General features: G+C 39.9%; 2 protein-coding genes across 2 annotated transcripts in view; both read right to left on the bottom strand.

Moving 5' to 3' along the window:
* calcrla (calcitonin receptor-like a) overlaps positions 1 to 20,639 on the bottom strand; it is a 51,991-nt gene extending 31,352 nt beyond the window's left edge. Inside the window, exon 1 of the mRNA XM_031296524.2 lies at positions 20,474 to 20,639. The gene's annotated coding sequence lies outside the window, so the exon portion shown is untranslated. The remainder of the gene's footprint in view (positions 1 to 20,473) is intronic.
* A 2,278-nt stretch (positions 20,640 to 22,917) lies between these two features.
* tfpia (tissue factor pathway inhibitor a) overlaps positions 22,918 to 26,883 on the bottom strand; it is a 77,322-nt gene continuing 73,356 nt past the window's right edge. The window contains exons 6-7 of the mRNA XM_031296525.2: positions 25,566 to 25,754; positions 22,918 to 24,256 (exon numbers count right to left, since the gene is read on the bottom strand). Coding sequence (XP_031152385.1) covers positions 24,189 to 24,256; positions 25,566 to 25,754 — 257 coding nt within the window. The 3' untranslated portion in view covers positions 22,918 to 24,188. The remainder of the gene's footprint in view (positions 24,257 to 25,565; positions 25,755 to 26,883) is intronic.

The following is a 26,883-nucleotide window of genomic DNA, read 5'->3' as shown; positions in this document are numbered from 1 at the left end:
GAAAACAATAACAATCCCACACAGATGCGAGGGAGGAGATCTCTGTGTTTTCATAAAAAGGACCTATACTCAACTCCCGATCCACCCGCCCTGACTGATGCACTCAGTGTGTTAGATAAGACTCATATACAGTACATCACAATACTGCACTAAGTGCAACTTGCACAAATATAGGTTTTACTTACATCTTTATAAATACTATTTAAGTAGTAAATGTACTTCGTTACATTCCACCCCTGGTCTGAGTGCTGACAGCAACCCAGAGGCCAAAGTTCTCGTGTCATTGCTTTCACGCCTTGGCATGCATGCCAACGTTCTCAGAGCAAGCACATGTATCTGCTTACAACTACGGTGCTGAAAAGTGGAAAAGACTGCATTCTAATATGTAGCTCATGGAGAAACAAGAAAGGAAAGGCTCATACCTGTGCTAAATATTAGGGGTGGAAATCACCAGAGGCCTCACGATACAATATCATCACGATACTTATGTCACGATACGATATTATTGTGATTTTAAACATATTGCAATATTCTGCGATACATTGCAATTTATTACCTTTTTTCCAACTTCAAATTTTTCCCAATTTGAAATTATGTCCCCAAAGGAAAATTTTGTCAACATCTGTTTTATCTAAAAAGATACATTTCTCTGTTTGTTCATCTCACTTCAATTGTATTGCTGCAAAATGGGATTGTCAAGCAGACAAACTGACTAACACACATATCATAAAAGATCGACACTTGGCGTCTGTGTATCGATACAGTATTGCCACGAAAAATATCGCGATACTATGCTGTATCGATTTTTTCCCCCACCCCTACTAAATATTGCTTGATAATATCAGATGTTAGATAATTATGCAACCATTCAAGGTGTTCATTCAAGCCCTTGAGGCTTTATGGTTAAAGGACGGATGATGCAGCACAGTATCCCAAGCAATTATGAATATTGAAAGATTCTGTCGCACACAATCTTCTTCTTCTTCCAAGGCCAATGTTCAGCGCCAGATCAGAACACGTGTGCTCTTTTTATAGCACGGCTCTAGTAAATGTGTGGAGAGAGTGAGTTGGTTGAGTTCTCGTCCCTTTATAAATCACAATCACAAACAGTACCCACAGTACTGAACATAATCAGCGGTTTTGCAGATATATCAAATAGCAATGTTCTGTCTGGCAAAAGGTCAGACCGTGAGAACTACAGCAATGTTCTATGCTTGGACATTCATCTAAAAATACTGTGACAGTTACTCAGGATAATGCATCTACCTTTGATCCAGTGTGGCTGCCTTTGGCTCAAACTCAAAAGCTGCGTTCATTTGTTTTTTGGCCATTTTGGTTAACATGTGAATAAGGAAAAATGTTGCCAAGTTCCCCATCCAGCTAACACAGAGAAACATTAGCATTTATTAAGAGTGATATTTTTGTCTACTTTATGAATCCAATATTAGGGCTGCAACTACCAATTATTTTCATTGTCAACTAATCCGTCGGTTATTTCCTTGATTCATCGAGTAGTTGTTTGGTCTAAAACAGGGGTCTCCAACCTTTCTTCATCTAAGTGCTACTTTAAAAAAACAAAAGTGGTCAAGAGCTACTTGCATCACATCGCTTACATTTATTTACATAATATACATAATCTGAATGAAGCTACTGTTTGTACATGTAGAAAATTGCAATACCCAAAGCTTATGAAAAATCTTCACTTCACGTCAAGGTACATGACTATTTTACACTTCTTTTAGCCCACATAGTTAGCTACATACACTGAAAATATTCCCATCAGGGTCCAAGAAAACTTCACCACTTTACACTTCTATGGCCCACAAAGTTAGCTACCTCACTTTTAATATCGTGGTCATTTTGTGTCTCAGTTTGTCAATCTTTTGGCAAGCTACTGGAAACCTGTTGTTGTTGGAGTGGTGGTGGTCTATAAAATGTAAGAAAAATGGTGATAAAGTCAATCAGTGTTTCCCAAAGCACAAGATAACACTCGTGTCTTGTTTTGTCCACAACTCAAAAGATATTCAGTTTACTGTCACAGATGAGTAAATAAACTAGAAAATATTCACATTTAAGAAGCTGGAATCAGAGAATTCTTACATTTTTTTCATAAAGAAAATTACTTAAACCGATAATGCCATTATCAAAACGCATGGCGATTTAATACTTTTAATAATTTAATAGTCCACAACTAATCGACTGATCTTTGCAGCTCTATCCAATATTCACTTTCCTTCTGATTCTGTTTTTGTCTCGGACTAACTTCTCATTAAAAAATAAAAGACGATAGCAATATCGTTTGTCCAGGAGCTTATAGACACTTAGATACCGACAAGTCTGGAACCAGAACTCGATACCCATCCCTACATACAGTATGTACAAGATGAGTAAAACTATCACAAAGCTGCACTTTCAAGCATCCATGAAAAAAAAAAAAAAAGGCAGTAACAGGCGAGTGTACTGTGAACATACTGTGCTGGGTGTCAAGTATGTGTCATCTTTAAAAAAGGTCTGCCAGTTTAATGAGAGTTTTGAAAAAAATCATGACGCAGCTAACAAAAGTCCCCACGATGCCAAGTATTCAGTGTCGGAACTCTACAATAGGTACGTGAGTCACAAGAACTCCAGAGCTGTTTCATGCAGCGAGGGGAACAGTGTTTTTCACACTGCCGAAACACAGCCGCGCCATCAAAGAGCAAACAGCTCACTGATGGACATAGATGCACTGTTATTGTATCAGGATGACTGTTTTAACATTAACATCACAAAACGATGTTCTCAAAACTGAACACAGAATTAAATCAACACCTGCTGCGAGTACTGTTGCCTCATGATTGTTCCATCATCCAAAATGCTCATCAAAAGGCCAATTATGGACTCATTGCCTCTGTTTTTCAACCCAAAAATTAAAAAAAGTTATCTTAAAAAGGAATAGTTTGGACTTTTGGGAAACGCAATCACCCCAATTTTCCACTGGGCGCATTTTTTCAGGCTGTGCCACCATTTTGTTCCGTCTTCTGCCACGTGCCGTACCACACCGAGAGCGTCTCAGAAGCAGAACGTCTTTACAGAACAATTGCATTTATTAAGCTAGTATCTACCTTCCACTCAAAGCACTCCTGTAATTAAACTCCATGCAATCTCTTTTCTGGCGTCGTTCTTATAAAAAGGATCTGTTTGGTAGGATTATTTTGTTCTACCACCAAGATGAATCTCTTGTCGTCCGTGGTATTGTAAAGGAGACAAATACGATATTGGGGGGGAAGGGGGGGGGGTTTGGTAAATTGACAGGATGCTCTCGCCGTTTCACTTCCTGCCCGGCTGTCTGACAGGCCCGCGGCTCGCGTGAAAATAGACCTGGTGCGTATCTTAAGCGTGTCTTACAGTAACCGCAGCCAAGCTGGCGCTTACAAATGTGACGTCATGACATCGCCGTGACTATTTATACCCGCGCTGGTGCTCGCGACACTAGTTGCAGTCTTCTCCTGAACAGCGGTGGCGCTAATGAGCAAAGGCTACCGACGTTGCTCTTTCTACGGACTAGAAGAAGAAGAAAAAAGTAAACAACGGCAGAACTGGCAGCAGCAGCATTGCCGTCAATGCTTCGATTTGATTGGATGACCTACTTCGTTGGATCAAGCCTTTCATTCATCATAAAAGAACTCCTCTTAACCCAGTAAGTTTACCAGAGAGACTTGCAGTCACTCTGAGAGTCCTGGCATCCGGTTTTCGGCGAACCCGTTCAGGCCTCCCGTTTCCGCTTTGTCGCGCGCCGCTGAAAAAAAAAAAGAGCCATGCGCGACAGCTGGGCGCGCACCATAAATCGGATGCGCCGGCAGGATATTACGTCATTTTGACGTCACGATGGCACGCGCCACCTTGGATGCATCTAGTATAATTCACCTATTAAGCGGACCAGAGAGATGCTTCGTGCACGCTTCTGGGACGCGCCATGGCGTGGCTGGTGGAATATCAAGCATTGACTTGAATGGCCGCGATCGCTCGCGGGGCCCGCAGTGCCTCCGGAACGCAGCGCAGACACGCCTGGTGGAAAATAGGGGTCACTGTCTGAGTTAAATGAGAGGATTGATTATAATAAAACATAACTAGAGCCAACAGCTGGTTGGTTGGAACAAATGTGTGTGATAGACATTTTTATATAGTTTTGAGGATACATCTTCTAATATCTCCCACTGTTAACCATCAAGTAGGGCTACTTGATTTTTTGAGGCCCAAAGAGGAAAAACTCTCCATTATTTCATAAAATTAGATAGATTAGAACTTGTTTTTTCTCTTAAAGCCCCTCCGATTTATTTTGTGATCCTATAAAGTGGGCCTGACCAAAGGTAACACAATCCACCTACCAGCACCTCTAGAGCTCACTAATTAACCCATTTTTTGTTTAATCGTACAAAAGCAAAAACAACATTCATTTGTTGCTATAACTCTCCGTAAAGCCACAGCTTGGCATTTTTCCACCTTGGGTTTTGTACAGATTATTAAACAAAGAGATAACAGATGTTAATTAGTGATTTTTTTATTACCTTGAGGCAGATTATGTTACTGTACCTTTGAACAGAGCCAGCCTAGCTGTGTTTCTATTAATGCTGCTTACTCTTAACTCTCACCTGGCTGTAGGTTCATATTTACCGTACATACATGAGAGTGGTATTGATCTTTTCATTGAGCTCTCGGCAAGAAAGTACTTTTCCAAAAATGTCAGTTTTCAAAAACTATTTCTTAAAGAGGATACCAAACACTGATGAACACGCTGATGGGTGTCAACAGTAGGGTTGGGTACCGAAACCTGGCGCTAATATCGAGCCGCGCTGAAAACGCGTGCATGCTAGAAACAGAACCGACGCCTATTTTTCACGCGACACGCAAGCGTGTTGGAAGCGTTTCCAGGCAAAATAGAATAGGAAAAGATGTTTATATGTCCTTTTGACACTAATACATATTAATAAATGACATGTTGATGTTTGAAAGTCTCTAGGTTTTGACATAAATGCAGATATAAATGTAATTTAAAAAATAATAAATAATTATCGATTTTCCAATATTGCACCTGTCAATACAGAACGAAATATTCGGTAGCCTATTTTGCCGTCTTTGCTGTAATCAAATCAGTCTATATTTATGTTTAACATGGTATTTCATTTTATCAATGGGGAACATACATGTGTACAGACAAGGCTAGCAGCAGCAGCGCCGCGTCAGACACGTTTCTGGTGTGTAAAGACGTAGAAAAATCCACGCAGCCGCCACGCAGAAACGCCACGCTCACGCCACGCAGCCAGTGTGTAGCCGGCCTAAGAGTACTAGAGGTCTTACCACAGAAAAAGGATACTATTCCAGAGACCTCTAGTCTACGCAATGGAAAAAATTGAAGAAATACCTAGATAAAAATACACTGGTTAAAAATAAACGAGGCTCCATCGTGCATTGCACCTGCATAGCTGCGAGTAATTCTCCTTGGCGTTAATGCAAATGTTTCATTGCAGCTATAGGGCTCTTAGACTGTGCTTAAAATAGCCTAACTTGCTGAGCATGTGCTCACTCTTTCACCTGAGAAATACAGTACAGTCTAGTGGGAAAGTGTGGCTAATTCCACCGATTCTTTCCACTACGTAGAGCCCCATTTTCACAGGTCACTGGATTTCCTTTGTCGAGTGCTATAAGTGCACTGACAGGCTGACAGCTTTACACAACAGTTTAAGCTTTCTTGTTTTTTTGTTCCTTCCCGGGGGATATATCTGCATCCCAACTGGCTAATGCTTTTGACAGATTTTAGTTTCCTTGCTGTGATTGTTGCAGCGATTGGTAGTCAATTAACGGGCAATAAGCCGCAAGGGGATTTTCAGTCCCAAAAACTGCCCTGAGAGTTTAAATGGGGTGTTTGCATGATCTATGAGAGTTTATTTGGGGATAGGGTAATGGTTCTTCACATCAGTGGGTTTTATCAACGATGCTTCAGCACACTCATCAGCCTTTTTTTCTTCTGGCCATGGAAACATAAACCCGGGAAAAATGCCCTTTGAAATCTTGCTGCAAGCTAGACAAGCACCACTCATTTTATTCATCCGAACATTCCCAAAGCTCCATACCGCACTCACATACAGCGTTATTTAAAGGAATTCCCAAGGTAAGACATGTGACATACTTAACAACACACAGGCAAAAACAAAAACACAAACAATGGAAGAGCAGTAAGAAATCCGAGAGCTAAAAAAGATGTTTCATTACACAAAAAAATTTAGTTTTTTGAGATTTGAAACATGTTGTCTCACAGTCTGGTTACATCTCTAAGCATGTATTAGTCTGACTAATAAACAGTGAGCACAGGGTCTTCCAGGGCTGAGTGAGTGGTTCCCTTCTGGTATTGCCACGACAGGAATAACCCTGGAGCGCGGTCAAATTCACTGCTGTTTTAAGACGACCCCGAGGAATATCCTGCATGTGCTTGCTGTGGGCCCTAGACTTGACCTCAAGAGGTGCTACTCGCGTCATTACTAACAGGCTCAGGTTGCTCTGTGTGCCTTGGGTTTGTGTTACAAACACATGTAACTGCTTACATGAGTGAGATACTTAGGCCTGTAACAATTACAACATAATTGTCTAATTGTCAATGTTTTTGTTTTACATAATAGTGGTTTCTTTGTTCTACCAAAATGAATTGCTAACATTAGCTAAGGTCTTAAGGGGTATGACTGTTGATGGTAATTGTTGATATTGTTTACATATGCCAAATTGTAATTATAAGTGATTATTGGTTGACTGTTGAGCTAAAGCTATGCTAGATGTTGGCACTTAACCCTGTACACGTTCATAGCAACAAAAATGACAAGGGGGTAAGAGGGGATCAGTTACAGATACAGTTACAAAAGGTTTATATATATATATATATATATATATATATATATACACACACACACATACATACATACATACATACATACATACATACAGTATATATATAATAATAAAGAGACATTTACTTTATGAGCTGTGTATTTGTGTTACTACATTATCTGGGTCACATAACAGTGATATATAACCAAAAGATGTATCCTGGAATGTATTTAAAACTTTAATTTGTTTAAAAAAAGTTATTAAATTTGACTGAAAGTGACACGTATATTGTTAATCACAATTATTTCTGAGACAATTGATTGTACAGCAACATTTGGAATTGTTACAGCTCTAAAGATACTGTAACAAAAAAAAAAGCCTCAAATACTGTATTAAGGGGTATTGGAAAAATCTCAATTGGGAAAACTGTTGATAACAACTACCAATGCCAACATACAGTAGCAGCCATAATTAGGGTTGGGCATCGTTTTGATTTTAACAATTCGGATTCAAATTTCTGATTCTTCCTTTGGATTCTGGAGTTGAAATGGGTCACACGCTTATTTCACAGATAAGAGGAACATTTGATTTTGATTCATTGGTGATTTACAGTTTTACCGGGCTTTTTCAACGTAAAATAAAGCCACACTTTTGAGCGCTGCTTACTGTGCTCCATGGCGAAGTACGATGGACGCTACGGAAACCGAAATGTAACTACTAATACCACACTGTAAAAATACTTTGTTACAAGTAAAAGTCCTGCATTGAAAATGTTACTAAAGTAAAAGTATGCAAGTGTCATCAGGAAAATGTACTTAAAGTATTAAAAGTAAAAGTACTCAATGCAGAAAAATCCTCACATTTTAGAAACTGGAACCGATCCAAACTGTTCTGGCGATTAACTACGTGTTTAATGGTCTAATCTTCTTTAGCTGGACTTGTAGGCCGTTATATTGTCGGGTAGTTTAATTTATAATAAAACATTGTATTTTATAAACCACAACCCCAAATCAGAAAAAGTTGGGACAGTATGGAAAACGCAAATAAAAAAAGAAAGTAGTGATTTCTAAATGTACTTTGACTTGTATTTCATTGCAAACAATGTGAACACAAAATATTTCATGTTTTGTCTGGTCAACTTAATTTCATTTGTAAATATACATCCTTTCCTGTCATTCAGACCTGCTACACATTCTGAAAAAGTTTGGGACAGGAGCAATTTAGGGCTAGTAATCAGGTAAATTGGTTAAATAATGATGTGATTTGAAACAGGTGATGTCAACAGGTGATTGTAATTATGATTTGGTACAAACGCAGCATCCAAGAAAGGTCTAGTCCTTTAGGAGCAAAGATGGGCCGAGGATCGCCAGTTTGCCAACAAATACGTGTGAAAATTATTGAAAAAACAATGTTCCTCAAAGAAAGATAGGAAGACATTTGCTTATTTCACCTTCAACAGTGCATAACATAATTAAAAGATTCAAGGAATGTGGAGGAATTTCAGTGCGTAAAAGGACAAGGGCGCAAGCCTAAGCTGAACAACCGTGATCTCCGATCCCTCAGGCGGCACTGCATCAAGAATCGTCATTCATCTATATGCGATATCACCACATGGGCTCAGGACTACTTTGGCAAACCTTTGTCAAGTACCACAATACGTAGTTACATCCAGAAATGCCAGTTAAAATTGTACTGTGCCAAAAGGAAGCCCTACGTTAACAGTGTCCAGAAGCGTCGCCGACTTCTCTGGGCTCGGAGGCATCTGGGATGGACCATCACACAGTGGAAACGTGTACTGTGGTTAGATGAATCAGTATTTCAGGTATTTTTTGGGAGAAATGGACGCCGTGTGCTCCAGACCAAAGAAGAAAAGGATCATCCAGACTGTTACCAGCAACAAGTCCAAAAGCCAGGGTCTGTCATGGTATGGGGTTGTGTCAGTGCCCTTGGCAAAGGTAACCTGCACTTCTGTGATGGCACCATTAATGCTGAAAACAGAGATTTTGGAGCACAATATGCTGCCTTCAAGAAGACATCTTTTCCAGGGACGTCCATGCATATTTCAACAAGATAATGCAAAACCACATTCTGCACACATTACAAAGTCCTGGCTGCGGAGGAAGAGGATACGGGTACTTGACTGGCCTGCCTACAGTCCCGGCCTGTCTCCAATAGGGAATGTGTGGCGCATTTTGAAGCGCAAAATGCGACAACGAAGACCCCGTACTGTTGCCCACCTTAAGACTTGTTTGCAGCAAGAATGGGACAAAATTACACCTGAAACACTTTATCACTTGGTGTCTTCATTCCCTAAACATCTTTTAGGTGTTGTGAAAAGGAATGGCAACATTACAAAGTGGTAAATGCTTTACTGTTCCAACTTTTTTTGAAATGTGTTGCAAGAACCAAAATAGGAAGTTTGTTTTTTTGAAAAAAAAAACAATAAAAATCATGAAGAACACATTAAATTATGTGCTGTTGTATTGTCTGCAATGAAATACCGGTCAAAGTACATTTAGAAATCACTACTTTCTTTTTTATTTGTGTTTTCCATCCTGTCCCAACTTTTTCTGATTTGGGGTTGTACATGTGTTTTGTCTGCAAACATCTTAATTTGTAAAGTAACAAGTAGAAAGTGGCATGAAAAGAAAAGACTCAAGTAAAGTATCTCAACATTTGTACTTAAGTACAATACTTGAGTTAATGTACTTACAGTAGTTACATTCCACCACTGCCGCCAAGGCATGCCCTATCTCACAATGTCAATGCAGTGTGAATTTTCCCAGTCTAGAAGTCATTTTTCTGATTATTCCAACACTACATGAATGCAGCACAAACACCCTATCTTGCATTGTTAACAAAAGTGAAAAAAAAAAAATCATGATTTTGTCCTGTGATTCGAATCTGCTCCAAAATATAATTAGTTCTTTCTTGGCCCATGCTACACTTTCACACCAAGTTTAATCAAAATCAGGCCAGTAGTTTTTTTCAAAATCCTGCTGACAAGCAAACAGACAACCAAAAAACGTACAAACCAAACCAAAAATATAATCTCCTTGGCAGAGGTACTAAAACCATTCTACAGGACATTTGATTTATAGAGCAAACGTGTGCTGTAGCAGAAATAAAACATGCAATTTCAGTTAAAAAGTTATTATAGGCCCTGTTCTCCCTAGTCAGATGTTACATTGCAACATTCAATGACGATGTATTCAAAGAAAATCGAAACAAGATATTATGTGTTGCAAGCTTATGAATTTGCAGAAATAACCTTCAGTGAAAACCAAAGGCTTTTGGTTTCACTGAAACAACAAGAGAGACCCTCGAGGCAGTCAAATTTGAGTATTCATCCAGGTCACGCTATGGATTGCGATAGGACCAGTATAAGGAGTATGGGCAATAATACACTGTGGTTTTTAAAGGGGAACAAAGTAATTTGGGACTTTTATTAACCTTGGAAACCAATTAACTGCATGCAAAGGTTTTGGCACAGCTTACGGCAGCCTGACTTCAACAATAATAATAGTCACATTTTCACAGTAGAGTAAGTTAGATAATTGGGGATCAGAACAGAAATGTCTCCTTCAGACATCTGCTCACAGCAGCAGAAAATACAGGATGGAAGAGAGGTCCACGGCAGTGTATACTGGCTGGAAACACAAAGTGATGGTGTTACAAGAATTAAAAAGAGGTGCTTTGCTTTGCCTGTGTCACTGATGGTTTCTTAAGCTCACACGAAACCAAAAGACACTTAAGCGAAGAAACGCCAGCGGCAAAAGAAGTTATGAAATTAACATGGCATGTAATGGGGCCAGTGATATAATGTCCGATGATTTGCATTAATCATACCAACTGTTACATAAAATTGCATGTTTTATGCATCAAATTTTGATGCATGCTGCTGTCTAAAAGTTAGGCTGCGTTCACACTGCGTGCGTCGGCCATCTAACAAAAACGCAGGTCTTTCCATTCATTTTGAATGGGGGTAGTGGGTTTAGGCTGTGGCGGGGATTGCCACAGGGGGGACACTCAAAGAAACGCAGCAGGCCTGTGGCGAAAAGTTGACACCAACTCAACTTTTGAAGAAATGCAACCCTACGTCACGCTGCGGCCAATCATGTAACCGGAGATCAGACTTGTCGGAGTGTTTTCAGCTATGGTCTGAGGCGGTGTTAGAGTCCTGTACAGGAAACAGGAAACATCACTGCCTCCATCGCTGCCACGAGAAAGTTTTAAAACACTACGAGGGTAAAAAACGAAACTCAAGCACTGAACTGCCCACAAGTTTTTGTAATAGTAGTCTATATCTATGACGTTCCACTTCCGGGGTCGCTCCGTTGTCGCAGGAAATCCCGCCGGATTTCACTAATTTCGGCCGGATGTCCGTCACCTTCCACTTTCTTTGTGTTGGAATTTTAAACTCTGGTCGATTTATAATGACTGTGGTTACTAGTGCTGTCAGTTAAACGCGTTATTAATGGCGTTAGGCAAGGCAGCTTTATTTGTATAGCACATTTCAGCAACAGGGCAATTCAAAGTGCTTTACATGAAAACAGATTAAAAAATTAAAAACAGATAAAATACGAGAAAAAAAGTTACAGTGCAGACATTGAAGAGCAGTTAAAACTGTTCAATATATAAAAGCAGATAAAATAGGAATTTCTCTATATATTTTTATATAGATTGTTATACAGTGTCAACAATGCAACTTCAGTATAAGAAATGAACAGTTATTTAAAGAAAGGCAACATAAAATAGATAGGTCTTCAGCCTTGATTTAAAAGACCTGAGAGTTGCGGCAGACCTGCAGTTTTCTGGGAGCAGACCTGTCCCAGACGACCTGAGAGGTCTGGGTGGTTCATACTGTAGTAGCAGATCAGAAATGTATTTTGGCCCTAAACCGTTTAGTGATTTATAAACCAGCAAAAGTATTTTGAAATCAATTCATTAATGCAAACCCATTTTAACGGCGTACATTTTTTTATCGTGAGATTAACGTTCTTTTTGGCCTAGCAAACTTTGTCGTTTTTTTCACATGCTGTTGCAACAACTAGTAACGTTAGAAAAACTACAACACCACACCGGATCTAGCTAGACCGGAAACACAACAACAGGCACGCCGCACACACTTGTTTGGGCTTGCGAGCCGGCCAAAGAGTAGTACATACCTGCAAACTAGTAGTTTTTCGGCGAAAAACGCTGTTTTGAATGGGGTCCGAGACCCGGTGCTAATACGGCACCGGTGCCTTAACGACCGTTATCTACCGGACCGAATAGCAACGCGTATTTCGGTGCCTTATTTAGGTGCCACTTAAATGCCTGCGCTTCTCTCTGACGCTCCGAAAACAGACGTTAGAGGGAACTGAAACATCGCCGCACGGGACGCTAGTCAACACTACACTTAGCAGCAGCTAACGTTAGCCTACCGTTAGCTAGCAGCTGGAGTAAACACGGTTAAAGTGCTGACAGCTAAACGGTGTAAAGTGTGTCTGTATTTCACTGGAGAGGATTCTAACACCAGACTGTAGCTGCCGTTGTCTGAAAAACACAGACTCAGCCTTGCCTCGCCAGCCTCGTGGTGCATTCAAAGTTATTGTAAAATACCCTTTTCCCATCCAGGGGTTGTTTTCGCCGTTTTGTGCTCCTTTGAACTTTTTTTGTTTTTATTTGTTTATATATATATTATTGTTGTATATATATATATAAAAAAATCTTTCGGTTCAGACACCGTTTTAAAAGTATCGTATCATGTTGATAAGAGCATTAAAATGAGAAAAAAATAATGGGACAAAAAGAAATCAAGGGACATTTAGAATAGATAAAAATGTGCGACTAATTGCGATTAATTGTGAGTTAACTATGGCTTTAATGCGATTAATCGCGATTAAATATTTTAATCGTTTGACAGCACTAATGGTTACACATGTTCCACCAAAACAAGTTCCTTCCCGAGGCTATTTTCCAGCGGCACCGTGGCTCTGCCCGGTGCTTAGCGCCGCCCATGACAATTGTGATTGGTTTAAAGAAATGCCAATAAACCAGAGCACGTTTTTCTTCCATCCTGGAATGCTGTGTGGACTAGCCAGACTGGCAAAGCGAGACTTGTGTAATAGCTGAATGTTTCCTGCAACAACAAAGCACTCGCTATGTCTCGTTCGTCTCTTTTCTTTCTTTCTCTCCTGTGAAATAAAGCTGCCTTCAAGTGCGGTCGGAAACGTCGAAATCTATAAACGATCTGACAGAAAACAGTAGGCTAATTGTGAAATATAAAGTCTACTTGGGCTTTGTTGGGGGGTTTAAGAACACAACAGGAAGTCACACAAATGGGCCGTTTCATTGACCCCACCCCCCCGGCCACACCACCTTACGGCAAATCGGCTGATCACTTTTCTTGGTGTGAATGCCCACTTACAACCACAGTCCAGCAGTACAAATACATTTTGCTACTTAAAAAAGTGCTGCAGAATTGAAAAAAAATCAACCCATGATGTCTGTGGTTGTGGTTGTATTTTGATGTTGAAATTATGAATTTATGGATAGTAATATAAGCCAAACCACTTCAGTATGTTTTTACGTCGAAGTTAACTTTGTTTATGATTGTGATGTTCTAATATAAACTGTACAATGAGGAATTTAAGTAAGTTACGAAACACTAGTACAGCTGGACTGGAGTATGCAACATTAGCTGTCCACTGAATAAGACGTGTAAACCCCCCCGCCCATTTCAAAAACGTGAGGTAATTAGCATGCTCCCGGGTTGGGACCCTGGTTGTATCTGGATTGTCATCACCAGGGATCAACCGGTGAGGACTGGATTGGTTAGGACTGACAAAAGAAGGGTTGAACACGGGTCAGATAACCCTGGTCCAACCCATTGGTGTGAAAGAGGTAGTTAACCGCACAGCCTCCACTGTCCTCAAACCACTGCAGCTCACATTGCCAGCCACTGCACACCGACAAAGCTCCCCAGATGCTGCTTCTGAAGACATTAGCCCACGACAGTTCTCATCAGTGTGCTGAAATTAAACTGGAGAGGTGGAAAAAAATGACCCTCCATAATGTATGAGCGGAAAAATAACCTCAAAAGGTTTCGCATCCCCGAAACTGAATCCAGAACGCTTTGAGGCGGCGGTGCATATGGGCATCATTGTGCTTTTGTGTAATACGATAACTTCGGCCCGGGGTTAGCAGACAGGAAAAACATATGATGTATACTTGGGTTGCCGATTTCATCCGAGCTGAAACACAATGAAGGATCGACTTGAATGAGTTTGAAGGGCAGTAAAAAGGTGCTGTAAGGATATGAAATTGGTCGTTCATATTCCCTTAATAGATATTTGTGAGAGCTCTTACAAAGTCCACAAAAGGACAGGGAACATCGGAGGTAAATCAATAAGACGCAGGCTGCAGACGTCCAGTGTGCCTTGATGATTTATGAGGGGTTACATTTCACAGGAACCGTCATTACTCTTGTAACTGGGCCTTTGCACTCATCGGAGTTGGCTGCCAGCAGTGGTTGTGGCAAGTTGGACCCCTCATAATAGCATCAGCTAAACACACGTATCACACGCAATCCCTGCAAAATTGCCATTCAGTGTCAACATAACATTTTAATATCACAACAATGGCTCCTAAATGTTGGGTATACGGCTGCACAATTAATCGCAACTTTATCGAAATCGCAATATGGACTAAGCAACATCCAAATTGCAGGGGTGGGGGGGGGGGGCAATATTTGTTAGTGGCAAAATATGTGTCAAACCATTCTGAACCCGGCCAACAAATTGTATCCTACAGACTAGAGAAAACATCTTTGTTTGGTACAGATCCTTGCAAAAATCTCCCTATAATCATTTTAATTTCTTTTCCTTTTAATAATTTTCAATGAAAATGAAAATAATGATACAAAAACGATCATTCCCTCCAATAGCGTGAATCATATCGCAATCACAATAGCAGTCAAAATAATCGCAATTCGATATTTTCCCCATGTCGTGCAGCCCTAATGGAAGGTAGAAAGGTTGTTGCTTGACTGAAAAGAAGTGATCCTCCATTCAACCCCAATGCAGCACACAGTGACTGTGTGACAGTATCAGCTGCAGTGTGAATGAGATTCCACTGGCACAACCTCCTAAATCCCATTGCTTTCTGAGGAGAGCCTCCATACCATGGAGACCGCAAAGGGCTCTGAAAGCTATGCAGCCAGACCTTTGTCTCGCCCACATTTAATAGCTGTTTTCTGGACTCAGGCAGTAAACACACAGCGTGATAGTTTTGGGCGTTGAATCTGTTGAGTTGCATTCCCACTGCACATCAGCTCATGTATTTAGTGAAGGCCCAGGCCATTGGAACATGTCAGAGCAAAAAGGCCTCACAGACTCATCTGAAGGGGCTGCCAAATGGCAGCTTTGGCCCGTTCACTGTCCAAAGTGGCCTGATGGCTGACAAGCATGGACAGTGAAGTAAGGCTGGGCGATATGGCCTAAAAATAAAATCTCAAACAATTATTAACAGAAGCAAACAAACAAATAACAAATTGGACTGACCGCTAGGGCTGAACGATTTTTGAAAATAATCTAATTGCGATTTTTTTCCCAAATATTGCGATTGTGATTCGATATTCAATTATTTTTTTAAGCTCTTAGTCTTCTGTATTATTCAACAAAGAATAATAATATAATAATTTATAGTATGATCACACAATTACACACTAGACAGTTAAATAAGTAAAAATATAGTATATATCTATATACACACACACACACACACACACACACACACACACAACAGTGTAATTTTTTACAGTGCACAGAGAGGAGCTGCCTCCAGCCCCTCCCCCTCGTGAAGTTGCGTGCTGCCGTGCGCACTTGTTCAGAGAGGCTATCGTTGCGTTAGCTAGTTGCTGGTGTTCTTGCCGTGGGATTAACTGTACTAATAAAACTGTTGAAACACCGCGGCCACGCTGCTGTGAAAGCTCCCCGAACGTCATTTATCAGTCTGATTGTTACCCCTCTCAGTGGCAGCTCCTCCACTCATATCTTTATAACGGAGCTAACCGCTAACCGGAGCTAACCGCTAATCAGAGCTAACCGCTAATCAGAGCTAATCGTTGCCAACCGAGCCTTCAGTTCTGTGTGCCTGTATCCATTAACTGCATGTATAGACTCAAGCCCGAATAAAACCCTTAATTTTATTAAAATGGCTGTAAAAGTTTTTAACTACAACTCAGAGTTGTTTGAATGACAGCTCAAGGTACGGCGTAACGTTAGCGTATGAAGGTAAATATGGTGCAAAAAAGGAGAGCTTGTAGAATACAATGTGAGAACTTGCAGAACAAAAAATCTGAACTTGTATGTTAAAATTTGCACTTGTAAAAATAAAATTTGCACTTGTAAAAATAAAATTTGCACACACATGTGATCTGAATTTGAAGTCATACAAAGAAAAAAAACATGAGAGCTTGTAAAAAAAATCTTAACTTGTAAGTTGAAATTTGCACTTGTAGAAAATGTTCACACACCTGTGTTCTGAATGTGAAGTTACAGAAAAAATATTCACAAATGTGTAGATTGATATTTACATGAACACAATGACAGCTGCAAACTTATAATGCAACATTTACTCGTATACTTTTTTTTTTACTCTGGTTCATTTTCCATCACAACCACAACTCAGTGATTACAACCTCTGGAATCTGTCACTGCAACTTCACATATGTGCTCTCTCGCATCACAAAGTGGCGAATCTGCGCACCTCGACTTTCACAACACTCTTGACGATACATTTGGTGCAAAACTAATTTGTACCTGTGGACTTAGGCTGTGGAGCTCTGAGCTAACAGAACGGGAAAAGCAGGGTTTCTATCGCCAGATGAGGGACAACTCTGTCTGGCTTATTTATGTAGCATGGAAACTTGGTGGAATAGCATGCTAGCGTTAGCTAACTATCAGCCAGCCCGCTTCTAAATAAATACCTTTTAATTGTCTAAACATTTTTAACAGTCAAACTAAAACACTGGCGGTGAGCTCCAGGGCCTGCAGCCGCAGACGGACCGTCATCAGTGGGGATCGACCAGCGTAGCAACATTGCTTTTGCCAGAAAGCTTCGCTGCCGACCTCGACCTGCAGTCGGAGCTCCAGCGGGACACGGAGAGCCCCACATCCGGTAGCAGCGGCCCATCCCCCGGCCATGACCAGAGCTTGCTTTGCTGATGTTGTGCATCCCTGCTAAGAATTTCACCCGCTTGGGCAGAAACAATAATTTCTGCAGAATTCATTGCTGCCGAAAATTGCATCTAGGTAGCAAGGAAATGCTACTACAGAGTCTGATAAAACATTGATGTCTCTAATTATTGCCTAGTTTTTAAACAGTGCTTTGCCTTATAAAATCATTATTTTCCCTAGTGGATGCAATTCTCGGCAGGGATGCAAAACTTGGCACCTGTTACCCACTGATGACGGTCCGTCTGCGGCTGCAGGCCCTGGAGCTCACCGCCAGTGTTTTAGTTTGACTGTTAAAAATGTTTAGACAATTAAAAGATATTTATTTAGAAGCGGGCTGGCTGATAGTTAGCTAACGCTAGCATGCTATTCCACCAAGTTTCCATGCTACATAAATAAGCCAGACAGAGTTGTCCCTCATCTGGCGATAGAAACCCTGCTTTTCCCGTTCTGTTAGCTCAGAGCTCCACAGCCTAAGTCCACAGGTACAAATTAGTTTTGCACCAAATGTATCGTCAAGAGTGTTGTGAAAGTCGAGGTGCGCAGATTCGCCACTTTGTGATGCGAGAGAGCACATATGTGAAGTTGCAGTGACAGATTCCAGAGGTTGTAATCACTGAGTTGTGGTTGTGATGGAAAATGAACCAGAGTAAAAAAAAAAGTATACGAGTAAATGTTGCATTATAAGTTTGCAGCTGTCATTGTGTTCATGTAAATATCAATCTACACATTTGTGAATATTTTTTCTGTAACTTCACATTCAGAATACAGGTGTGTGAACATTTTCTACAAGTGCAAATTTCAACTTACAAGTTCAGATTTTTTTTACAAGCTCTCATGTTTTTTTTCTTTGTATGACTTCAAATTCAGATCACATGTGTGTGAATATTTTTTACAAGTGCAAATTAAATTTTTACAAGTGCAAATTTTAACATACAAGTTCAGATTTTTTGTTCTGCAAGTTCTCACATTGTATTCTACAAGCTCTCCCTTTTTGCACCATATTTACCTTCATATTAGCGTGCTAGTTGATGCTTTCTCTGCGGAGCGCAGACTGATTTGCTCTCGCGAGTCATGTGACCAATGTCATGTGACCAAATCGCAGCCTTTGCGATTAAGAAATCGCATTTTAACATATCGCGATATTATCGCAAATGCAATTAATCGTTCAGCCCTACTGCCCTGCATGTGGTAAGATCGGATTTGTGTGTTGTTATCTCTATGGTCCTCCATGGGTTGCTGTGGTAATGACGTAGGGGTCAGTAACTACAGGCTTTCCAACGTGGAGGAATAAGCTAGCTAACTAACTAGCCAGCTGCTAAATGAGTACAATTTAACAACTTAATGTTTCATCCACACACTTCTGTCACAGCGCAGGAAAAGCACATTGCCAGATGAGTGACAACTTTGTTCGCGCTCATTTTCTGTAACGTTAACCAGTGAAGGATGAAAGCATTAAGGTGAATCCTGGTAAAAAAAAAATATATATATATATATATATATATATATATGTATATATATATATATATATATATATATTTTAGGGAAAAGATGCATACGATTTGTTTTTCCCACCACTAGTTGTTAATGTACATATAAGGCCATCTGTGAAGCAGGGGCGTAGCACAAAATTCTGGGCCCTGTAGAAAGGCATTCTCTATGGGCTCCTCCCCGCATCCACACCTATACTGGACCCTCCTCACATGAGGTCCCCAGTCCGACGCCCCTGCTGGGAACCCTCCCCTTTCACCATTGCAAAACCCATTTTTTTTTGTATCATCATCGCGATATCAACTGCCGCAATAAACACATAGCGAAAGGCTGGGACATATCGCAAAAAGACACATTTTGTGTTAGTTGAAAGAAAATACCAGTAGAAAACAGCACTCCAAAATGTCTCTGTCGTTTTTTAGTGGTGCCTTTTATATTCAATTGAATGTTTAATTTGTTCAAAAGAATGTTGGACATGATTTCCATTCATTTGTTTTCAATTCAACACACAATTGGTTGCATTTAGCAGAATACCGAAAGCAGCAGAAAGGGAGTACACTTCAACATTCGTTTATTTAATCGCAGGTAATATCGTTATCGCGACATTCAACATAGTTATCGCATATATTATTCTCCTCATATCGTGCAGCCCTATAGCCTGCAGTCCAGCTTGCAGCAGACAGTATCAACAGAAAAAAAGTTGACTCATGTCCCCAAACTTGGCTGTGAATAAGCAGCAATCTGCTTTGGCTCCGGTGTTGCTTCTGCTCTGCCACCTCCCTTATAGTGCCTCCAGTGCATCTTTCCTCAGCAAAGTGTAGGCTACTCTGCCAATGGTGACCACCACCATCACATCCTCCTCCTACACATCACCATCATAACCACCACCACTGTCCTTTTTCCTTTTGACTGTCCAGCCCACAAACTTCCAGCATGTCCAAATCTGCTGCTGCTGCTGCTTATGTAACCATGCAGATGATTTAGCAACCAGAGACCACCGCTTCCATCAAAGCCTCCGCTGCTGATTCTGAATGGAGCATGTTGCTTTTCACTTCAATCAGTCTGAAAATCCTGCGTGTATCACTTCTCTTCATTTACTTTCACACTGATTATTTAATCTATTGAATGGATGCCAAGGCAAGACAAGGTAAGGCGAAGGTAGATTGTACAGGAGCAATCCGTGGCTGCATACATTAAGTCAACCATAGCTGAGTCAGCCATGCAGGCAAGCCAATATTAAAATGTACAATTGGAGTTGATGTACCAACAGCGTTAATGTAATCTGTGCGATTAGAAATGCTACTTTAATCCCATTTAAAAGGGCTTTTACGCGTTCCTATAAAGCATGACTACAGAGCTGAGTAAACCATCAGTGCATGATTCCACGCACAATAACACACCGTGAATAAAAGCTCCGTTGAGCGGATAAAAGTGTATATCTTATGAGCACTATGCATTAGAGATGTGATATACATGATCACGCACGAAGCGCTTGGATGGCCAAATGGTGTCCGAAAACCCACACAAGACTGCTTTTTTTCCCCACTATATTCTTCTATCACATTTTTTTTTTTTTTTTTTTTACCACATGCTCTTGACAGAAGCACAATGCAGTTTAACTGGACCCAGTTATGGATGAATGATCGTATACTGGTGCCCCGACGTTTTCTAATGGATCCCAGCATACAGTGAAAGGAACATGCCTCGACTCTGTAATCCAATGCGCACAGCAGTTGAAAATGCCCTCGATAAACACACAGCGGCGAAGCCAAAAATGCATTGTCAACTCTGCGTTCAAATTCAAATTCATTTCTCGACGTTACTGCCGCTCAAATTGGCCAGAAAACAACACAACACATAACACAAGCGCATTAGCACACAATTTCACAGTCCGTGTCAGCGCGTCCTACCAGAGAGAATACAGTCCGACAGCAGCGCAGGAGGAGGGAGGGGGGGGGGGTTCCGAACTGGAGTCAAACTCTCAAGGCAATCCCCGGGAAAGTGTCTTCTGTCTTTGCCTGCGCCGAGCACCAAACACAGCGGGTCTCTCTCCGGCGCTCAATGAACGCAGCTGAGGCGGCTGTCAGGTTGACGTTGTTGGAAGGCAACCCACTACTTCCGGTTACATCACACTGGAGCTTACAGCTGAGGGACCTGGGAGCTGTAGAAACCGTAGAGCTTTTTTTCCTCTGAAACCTCTGACTAATGGTACATTTATGTTTTCATGTCCCTCTTTTTTCTTCGTTTGTATTGCTTCGTATTTTTTTTTTTTTTATCTTCATAAGTTTGTACACGTGCTATTATTGTTTACCTGATTCTCACATTTTAGAAACTGGAAACGATCCAAACTGTTGTGTGTCTTAATGTGTAAAGTAACTAGTAACTAAAGCTGTCAGATGAATGTAGTGGAGTAAAAAGAAACAAAATATTTCTCTCTGATATGTAGTGAAGTAGTAGACTCAATTAAAGTACAAGTACCTCAAATATGTACCAAAGTACAGTACTTGAGTAAATGTACCTAGTTATAATCCAGCACTGCTTAGTGCAGCTTTAAGTTTAAGTGTTTTTATGTTTTTTTGTTTGATGAATATGTTATTTGAGACTCATGACTTGATACTATTCATGATTTTAACTTTACGATGCATTTTTTGTAACAGAATGAGCTGCAGACAATTAAATGGCTGAAAAATATTCCTTTATTTATATAAACTGTGCAAAACAACAGATGTGTCCTCTTATCAAAAGTGCAACTGGAATTCTACTTTATCCTAAATAACAACAATTAAATAAAACAATACTTTTTTTTAAATCCCACATCAAAATAACTAAATCAATAGAACTCATCTAATACATAAACTAAGAACACATGTCTGAAGTCCAACAAGTGAAATCAAAAGTACATTACGTCCTGGGCCGTTTAAAATAATTTCATCGCAAATCTTTTTTTTTTTTATCTTAACTTGTTGTAATCTTTACACACTTATATCTTTATAACCACTTCACGGCCGTTAACATCCCTACTGAACGCCGTTGCAAAGCTTTCTCCACACTGCCAGGAATTAAAAGGTGGGGAAACACTGAATCACTTATTCCATCTGCTAAGGGACTCATTGCATGGGTAGAATCTGGACTTCAAAAACAATCCAACACACACTGTAGGGTTTGTCCTTTTTCTTTTTTGCTGTGAAAAATGGTGTACTTGTTACACACAAAATAGTCTATATCCACAACGTTCCCCTTGTTCTGGTTGCTCTGGTGTCGCTGGAAATTCCGCCGGATGTCACTCTTTTCGGCCGGATGTCCGTTTCTTTGTGTTGTAATTCTAAACTCCGGTGGATTTCTGAGGACTATGGTTAACTGCTCCTCAGATCTCTGCAGGGTAAATCCAGACAGCTAGCTAGACTACTATGTCCAATCTGAGTTTTCTCTCGCATGACTAAAACGTACACGTTCCACCAAAACAAAACAAGTTCCTTCCCGAGGCTATTTTGCAGCGGCACCGTGGCTCCGTCTGGGGCTTAGCACCGCCGATGTCGATTGTGATTGGTTTAAAGAAATGCCAATAAACCAGAGCATGTTTTTCTCCCATCCCGGAATGCTGTGTGGACTAGCCAGACCTTCCTCCGCAGTGCTGTGGAGGAAGGTCTGGCAATGTGAGACTACACACGAAAAGACTGATGAGGAATAAAACCTCAAATCTGAGGAAAGAGAAGACGTTTGCTGAAGTTAATTGTCTCAAATGCAAGTCTCCTTCAAAAACAATCCAAGGCACATTGTAGGGTTTGTGACCAAATTAAAATCACAGAACACCTGGAGTATCCACAGAGCACCTGCATGTGACCCAGCAGCGCTTCTACTCCATTGCCTTCACTGAATCATTTCATTTTTACATTTAGCTATATTTATTGGACAAATGTCATTCAAATTTCACACTCAGGCCAAAACAATATTCTGGAATCAGCCTATAAAATATAGACCAAGTGTTGACTGTAGAACGTGGTTATTGTCGGGGGGAAAAAAGACACAGGATATGACCTCAGTGTCCTCACTGGTAACTCCGGCCCTGGAGCTTCAAGGTCGGCTTTCATTTAGTCACTTTAAAATTACTTTTAAGGTATTGTTTAAAAAAAGGATACAAATGTATTGCAGAATCTTTATTTTTAAAACACACATTATCAACAAAAACCCATTACATTACATAGTTTTCCTCAGAATTTGAATTGTTCATTTGTTGAAGCCATACAGTCGTTTTCATACATCGTTTTTCTCATATGATATGATATTAAAAAAAGACTTTCTAAGCCCTTTGGAAAATAAGAAATCTCTGTTATTTACTTATTTATTTTTGCTTCTTTTTTTTTTTACTGTGAAACATTGTGTGCTTGTTCGGCCTACATACGAAAAGACTGATGAGGAATACAGAATAAAATCGGAGGAAAGAGAAGACGTTTGTTGAAGTTAATTATATAAACTCTTACAGTCTAATGCATTAAAGCCATGATTATAAAAGGAGACAGTAAAGGGAGCACTGTGCAGCCAACGGCAACCACGGAAACTTACTTTACACAACACTGCCCCCTTCTGTCTTTCCTTACCAACAACACCTGCAGGATTGCAACAATGATTTACGAAACTGCACAATACTGATTAAAAAAGTTCAAAAAATAGAGCATCCACTGCCTTGTTCACATTGATTTATAGCTGTGAGGACATGGTCATCTTGATTAATGTGTTTGCTTGACACCATTCCATATATTGTTGTGGTTGATCCTAGAATAAGGATTGTCCCCCAGTTTAATCTGCTAATGCACTTCTTCACATTGATTAACAATAGTGGAGCTAGACCAGAACCTTTGTAGAAAAGATACAGTGTAGACTAGGGCTGGGTTAAAATCATCGATTCTCCAATTAAAAATAACATTTTTGCTTGAGTGAACTGATATGGGTTAATAAAATCCAGAAATCCATATTTTAATATATGCCTTTTTCACCATGGATGTATAACCCGCCGCAAACATTTTGGGGCTCAATTCTTAACCTGGTGCATTATAAAAACATATTTGAGAGTTGCTTCTTACAGTTTACAACATTTACTGACGTTCTCTCAGAATCTGTTTTATATCCCAGCTAAATTGGTATTGTAACTGAAATTTCCCTAACCTAATTGATAATCATAAATGTAGTCGAATCGGAATCAAATTGATCTGAGAAATGATTGGCGATACCAAGCCCAGTTTGGACACAGTAAATATACAGGGCAAGCATTGGCAAATCCAGTATGGCTGCAACTTTGGTGTTTCCTATAAACGTTACAGTGAAATGTTTATATCAGTATGATGACAACAGAGCCCTGCAACTGTAAAAATGAAAAAGACACAATATGTTGTTTATACAAAAGCATATATATAAGATATGCAGAGCAACAGTGTGGAGAGCGGCTTTAGTAGACATTTTTTGTCAATGAGATATTGAAATAATGATGATGATTGCATTCAGTCACTACAAAGCTAATTCAGGTACACGGTACACTGCAAAACAATAGATATGAGTATAGCTAAACATAACATATGAACATAAATACAGATGGCTCCACAATAGTGCAGGATGTAAAGCAGAGCAAGGTGTTTACGCTGAGCGATTAACAATGTTGTTGAGGTTTTTCTTCCTTATTCGGATCATCCCCTTCTTAGGAACTGCAACAGCAACAGAATGACATAATATTAATTGCATGCTTTTTCACCGAAGATTTCTATCTCACAATGAGGAACCTACAGTTAAAACGTGACAACCGTTACATGTGCTTCCTACAATCAGGGCCTGAAAGTAACACCCGACCACACGCCAAATGCGGGCGAATTTGTCCATTGGCGGGTGAAACTGCAGCCAATGACAATTGAGTGAATCCTTAGTTGTTTAATGCTACTGTTGTTCTTTTACATTTCAACCCAAGTCCGCCATCGCCTTGGATTTGAGCTCAAAAATTTGGCAGCAGAGGCAGTATAGGCCGATTGAAACAAGCAATAAAATACTCGGTTACAAGTAAAAGTCCTGCATTGAAAATGTCACTTAAGTAAATGTATGTAAGTATCGTCAGGAAAATGTACTTAAAGTATTAAAAGTACATTTACTAAGTGTTAGTAAATTAGTACTAAGTGTTTAATGGTCTAATCATTTCAGCTGGACTTGTAGGCCTATATATTGTTGGGTAGTTTCATTTACTGTATAATAAAACATCATATCTTATAAAGTACATGTTTTTTGTGTGCAAAAATCTTAATTTGTTAAGTAACTAGTTGCTGCAAGCTGTCAGATGAATGTAGTGGAGTAAAAAGTATATTATAAATATTTCTCTCTGAAATGTCGCGGAGTAGAAGTAGAAAGTAGCATGAAAAGAAAAGACTCAAGTATAGTACAAGTACTCCAAATTTGTACTTAAGTACAGTACTTGAGTACATGTACTTAGTTACATTTCACCACTGCAAGCAACCAACAAAAAGATGGAGATGATTCAAAGAAAAGTAAAAGAAGACGTTTTTAAACAAGGTTGACAGTTGGTGACAAATGCAAGGTTCGTGAGTGGCTGATTTATGACAGCAGTACAAAACAAATGGACTGCAGTGACTGTCTCATGAAAGATGATGGGGGGTGGGGTGGGTGTGGGGGGGAGGAGGAGTGTGTCAGTATATATAAAAACTGTCTGTGACAGTGGAAATAATAAATATACATTCTAAGAGTAATTTATTATATTGATTTTGTTAATAACTTGACAGCACTTAAATGTATTCTTAACAAGTTCAAGAACGTCGCTCGTACATTTTCTGTATTTCAACTTTATGAGGCCAAAATAAAGTGGCTGGTAAAAAGCCTGTGTGGCCAGTGGATTTTAAAACGCACCACCACTGTGGCTAGTAGCCCAAAAAGTTAGCATTCCAAATTATTATTATTTTTTTTAATTTTTTTTTTTAACATGCATTTTGAAAATGATGAATAAAATAATCATACCCCTTCTGTTTCGAATGCACTTGTGATAACAGTCTTTCCTGTATGTGAAGTTGTTGTCGTTTCCGCCGCAGCCGCTGTAATGAAACGCCAGGCATCTCTTGACCTCGGGGTTGTATGCAAACCTCTTCTCTGTCCCATGACATGTTCCCCTCTCCACCGGACTGAAGCACATCTCTGAAGGCTTGAAGTCTGTCAATCAGAAGCAAGAGGCAGAAAATATCAGTTTTAAATTGGTGCTCAGCTCCCTAATTGATATGTATTAGGGCAGCAACTAACGATTACTTCGACTGTCGATTATTTTCTCGATTAACGGATTAGTTGTTTGGTCTATAAAATGTCAGAAAATGGTTCTAAAATGTCGATCTGTGTTTCCTAAAGCCCAAGATGACGTCTTCAAATGTCTTGTTTTGTCCACAACTCAAAGATATTCAGTTTACTGTCACAGAGGAGAGAAGACACTAGAAAATATTCACATTAAGAAGCTGGAATCAGAGAATCTTGACTCAAACTAATTAATCGATCATCAAAATTTAAGAGTAGACAACTAATTGATGAATCGATTAATTGTTGCAGCTCTAATATATATGACCATGTATATATCATCCTTTTAAATGTTGTATCAGTATATAGTTGGATCACTTGGATCCATTCCAGCTTGATTCAAGGATACAGGAGGACGTAATGGTTCTGAAGCAGCTGAAGACGAATGATGCCTGTTTGCTTTTCTTTAACATCATGTTGTTGTTTTAACTCCACATGGGTTCATATCCTCACACATTAGGCTTCAGTCAGACTATGGAATAGATTGTGTCCAGTGTCTGCAGGCGCTCAGACTTTACTGGACACATTTGGAAAAAGAGATGTTATCATTGCTTCCCTCAGGGCCATGTAAGCTACGCTCTTTGATTTATTCTCTAGTGTTCTTCATGGTGAGACACGCAGGAGCGCTGGTTAGCAACCATGAGGGCTCTTTCCCACTGAAGGACATTCAGATTTGCATAGGCAAACACTTCAACTTCAAAGGCCCACTATTTAATCAGTATTACTTCATTTGTTGTGGTCGACTCGGGTCAATTAGAGCAATTAGAGAATTTGAGGACGGAATTAATTGTGTCTGACTTGTCCATACATATTGAATGTAGTTCTAATTTTGTTGATATCATCAACAGTAGCAAAGCAAAAGACACTATGACTTTACAGATATCACAAGGAACCCTGTGAAACGACTCTGCTTTTCAGTTTAAAAATTATTAAATGAGACAAAAAACACCACAATGCTATCTCAAGGAGAAACTAAACTATGTTATCCACAAACATT

The sequence above is a fragment of the Sander lucioperca genome, chromosome 8 (genome assembly GCF_008315115.2).
Source record: "Sander lucioperca isolate FBNREF2018 chromosome 8, SLUC_FBN_1.2, whole genome shotgun sequence".
Classification (NCBI taxonomy): Eukaryota; Metazoa; Chordata; class Actinopteri; order Perciformes; family Percidae; genus Sander; species Sander lucioperca.
The sequence above is the reverse complement of the archived record's forward strand: the minus strand, read 5'-3'. Positions and strand labels throughout refer to the sequence as shown.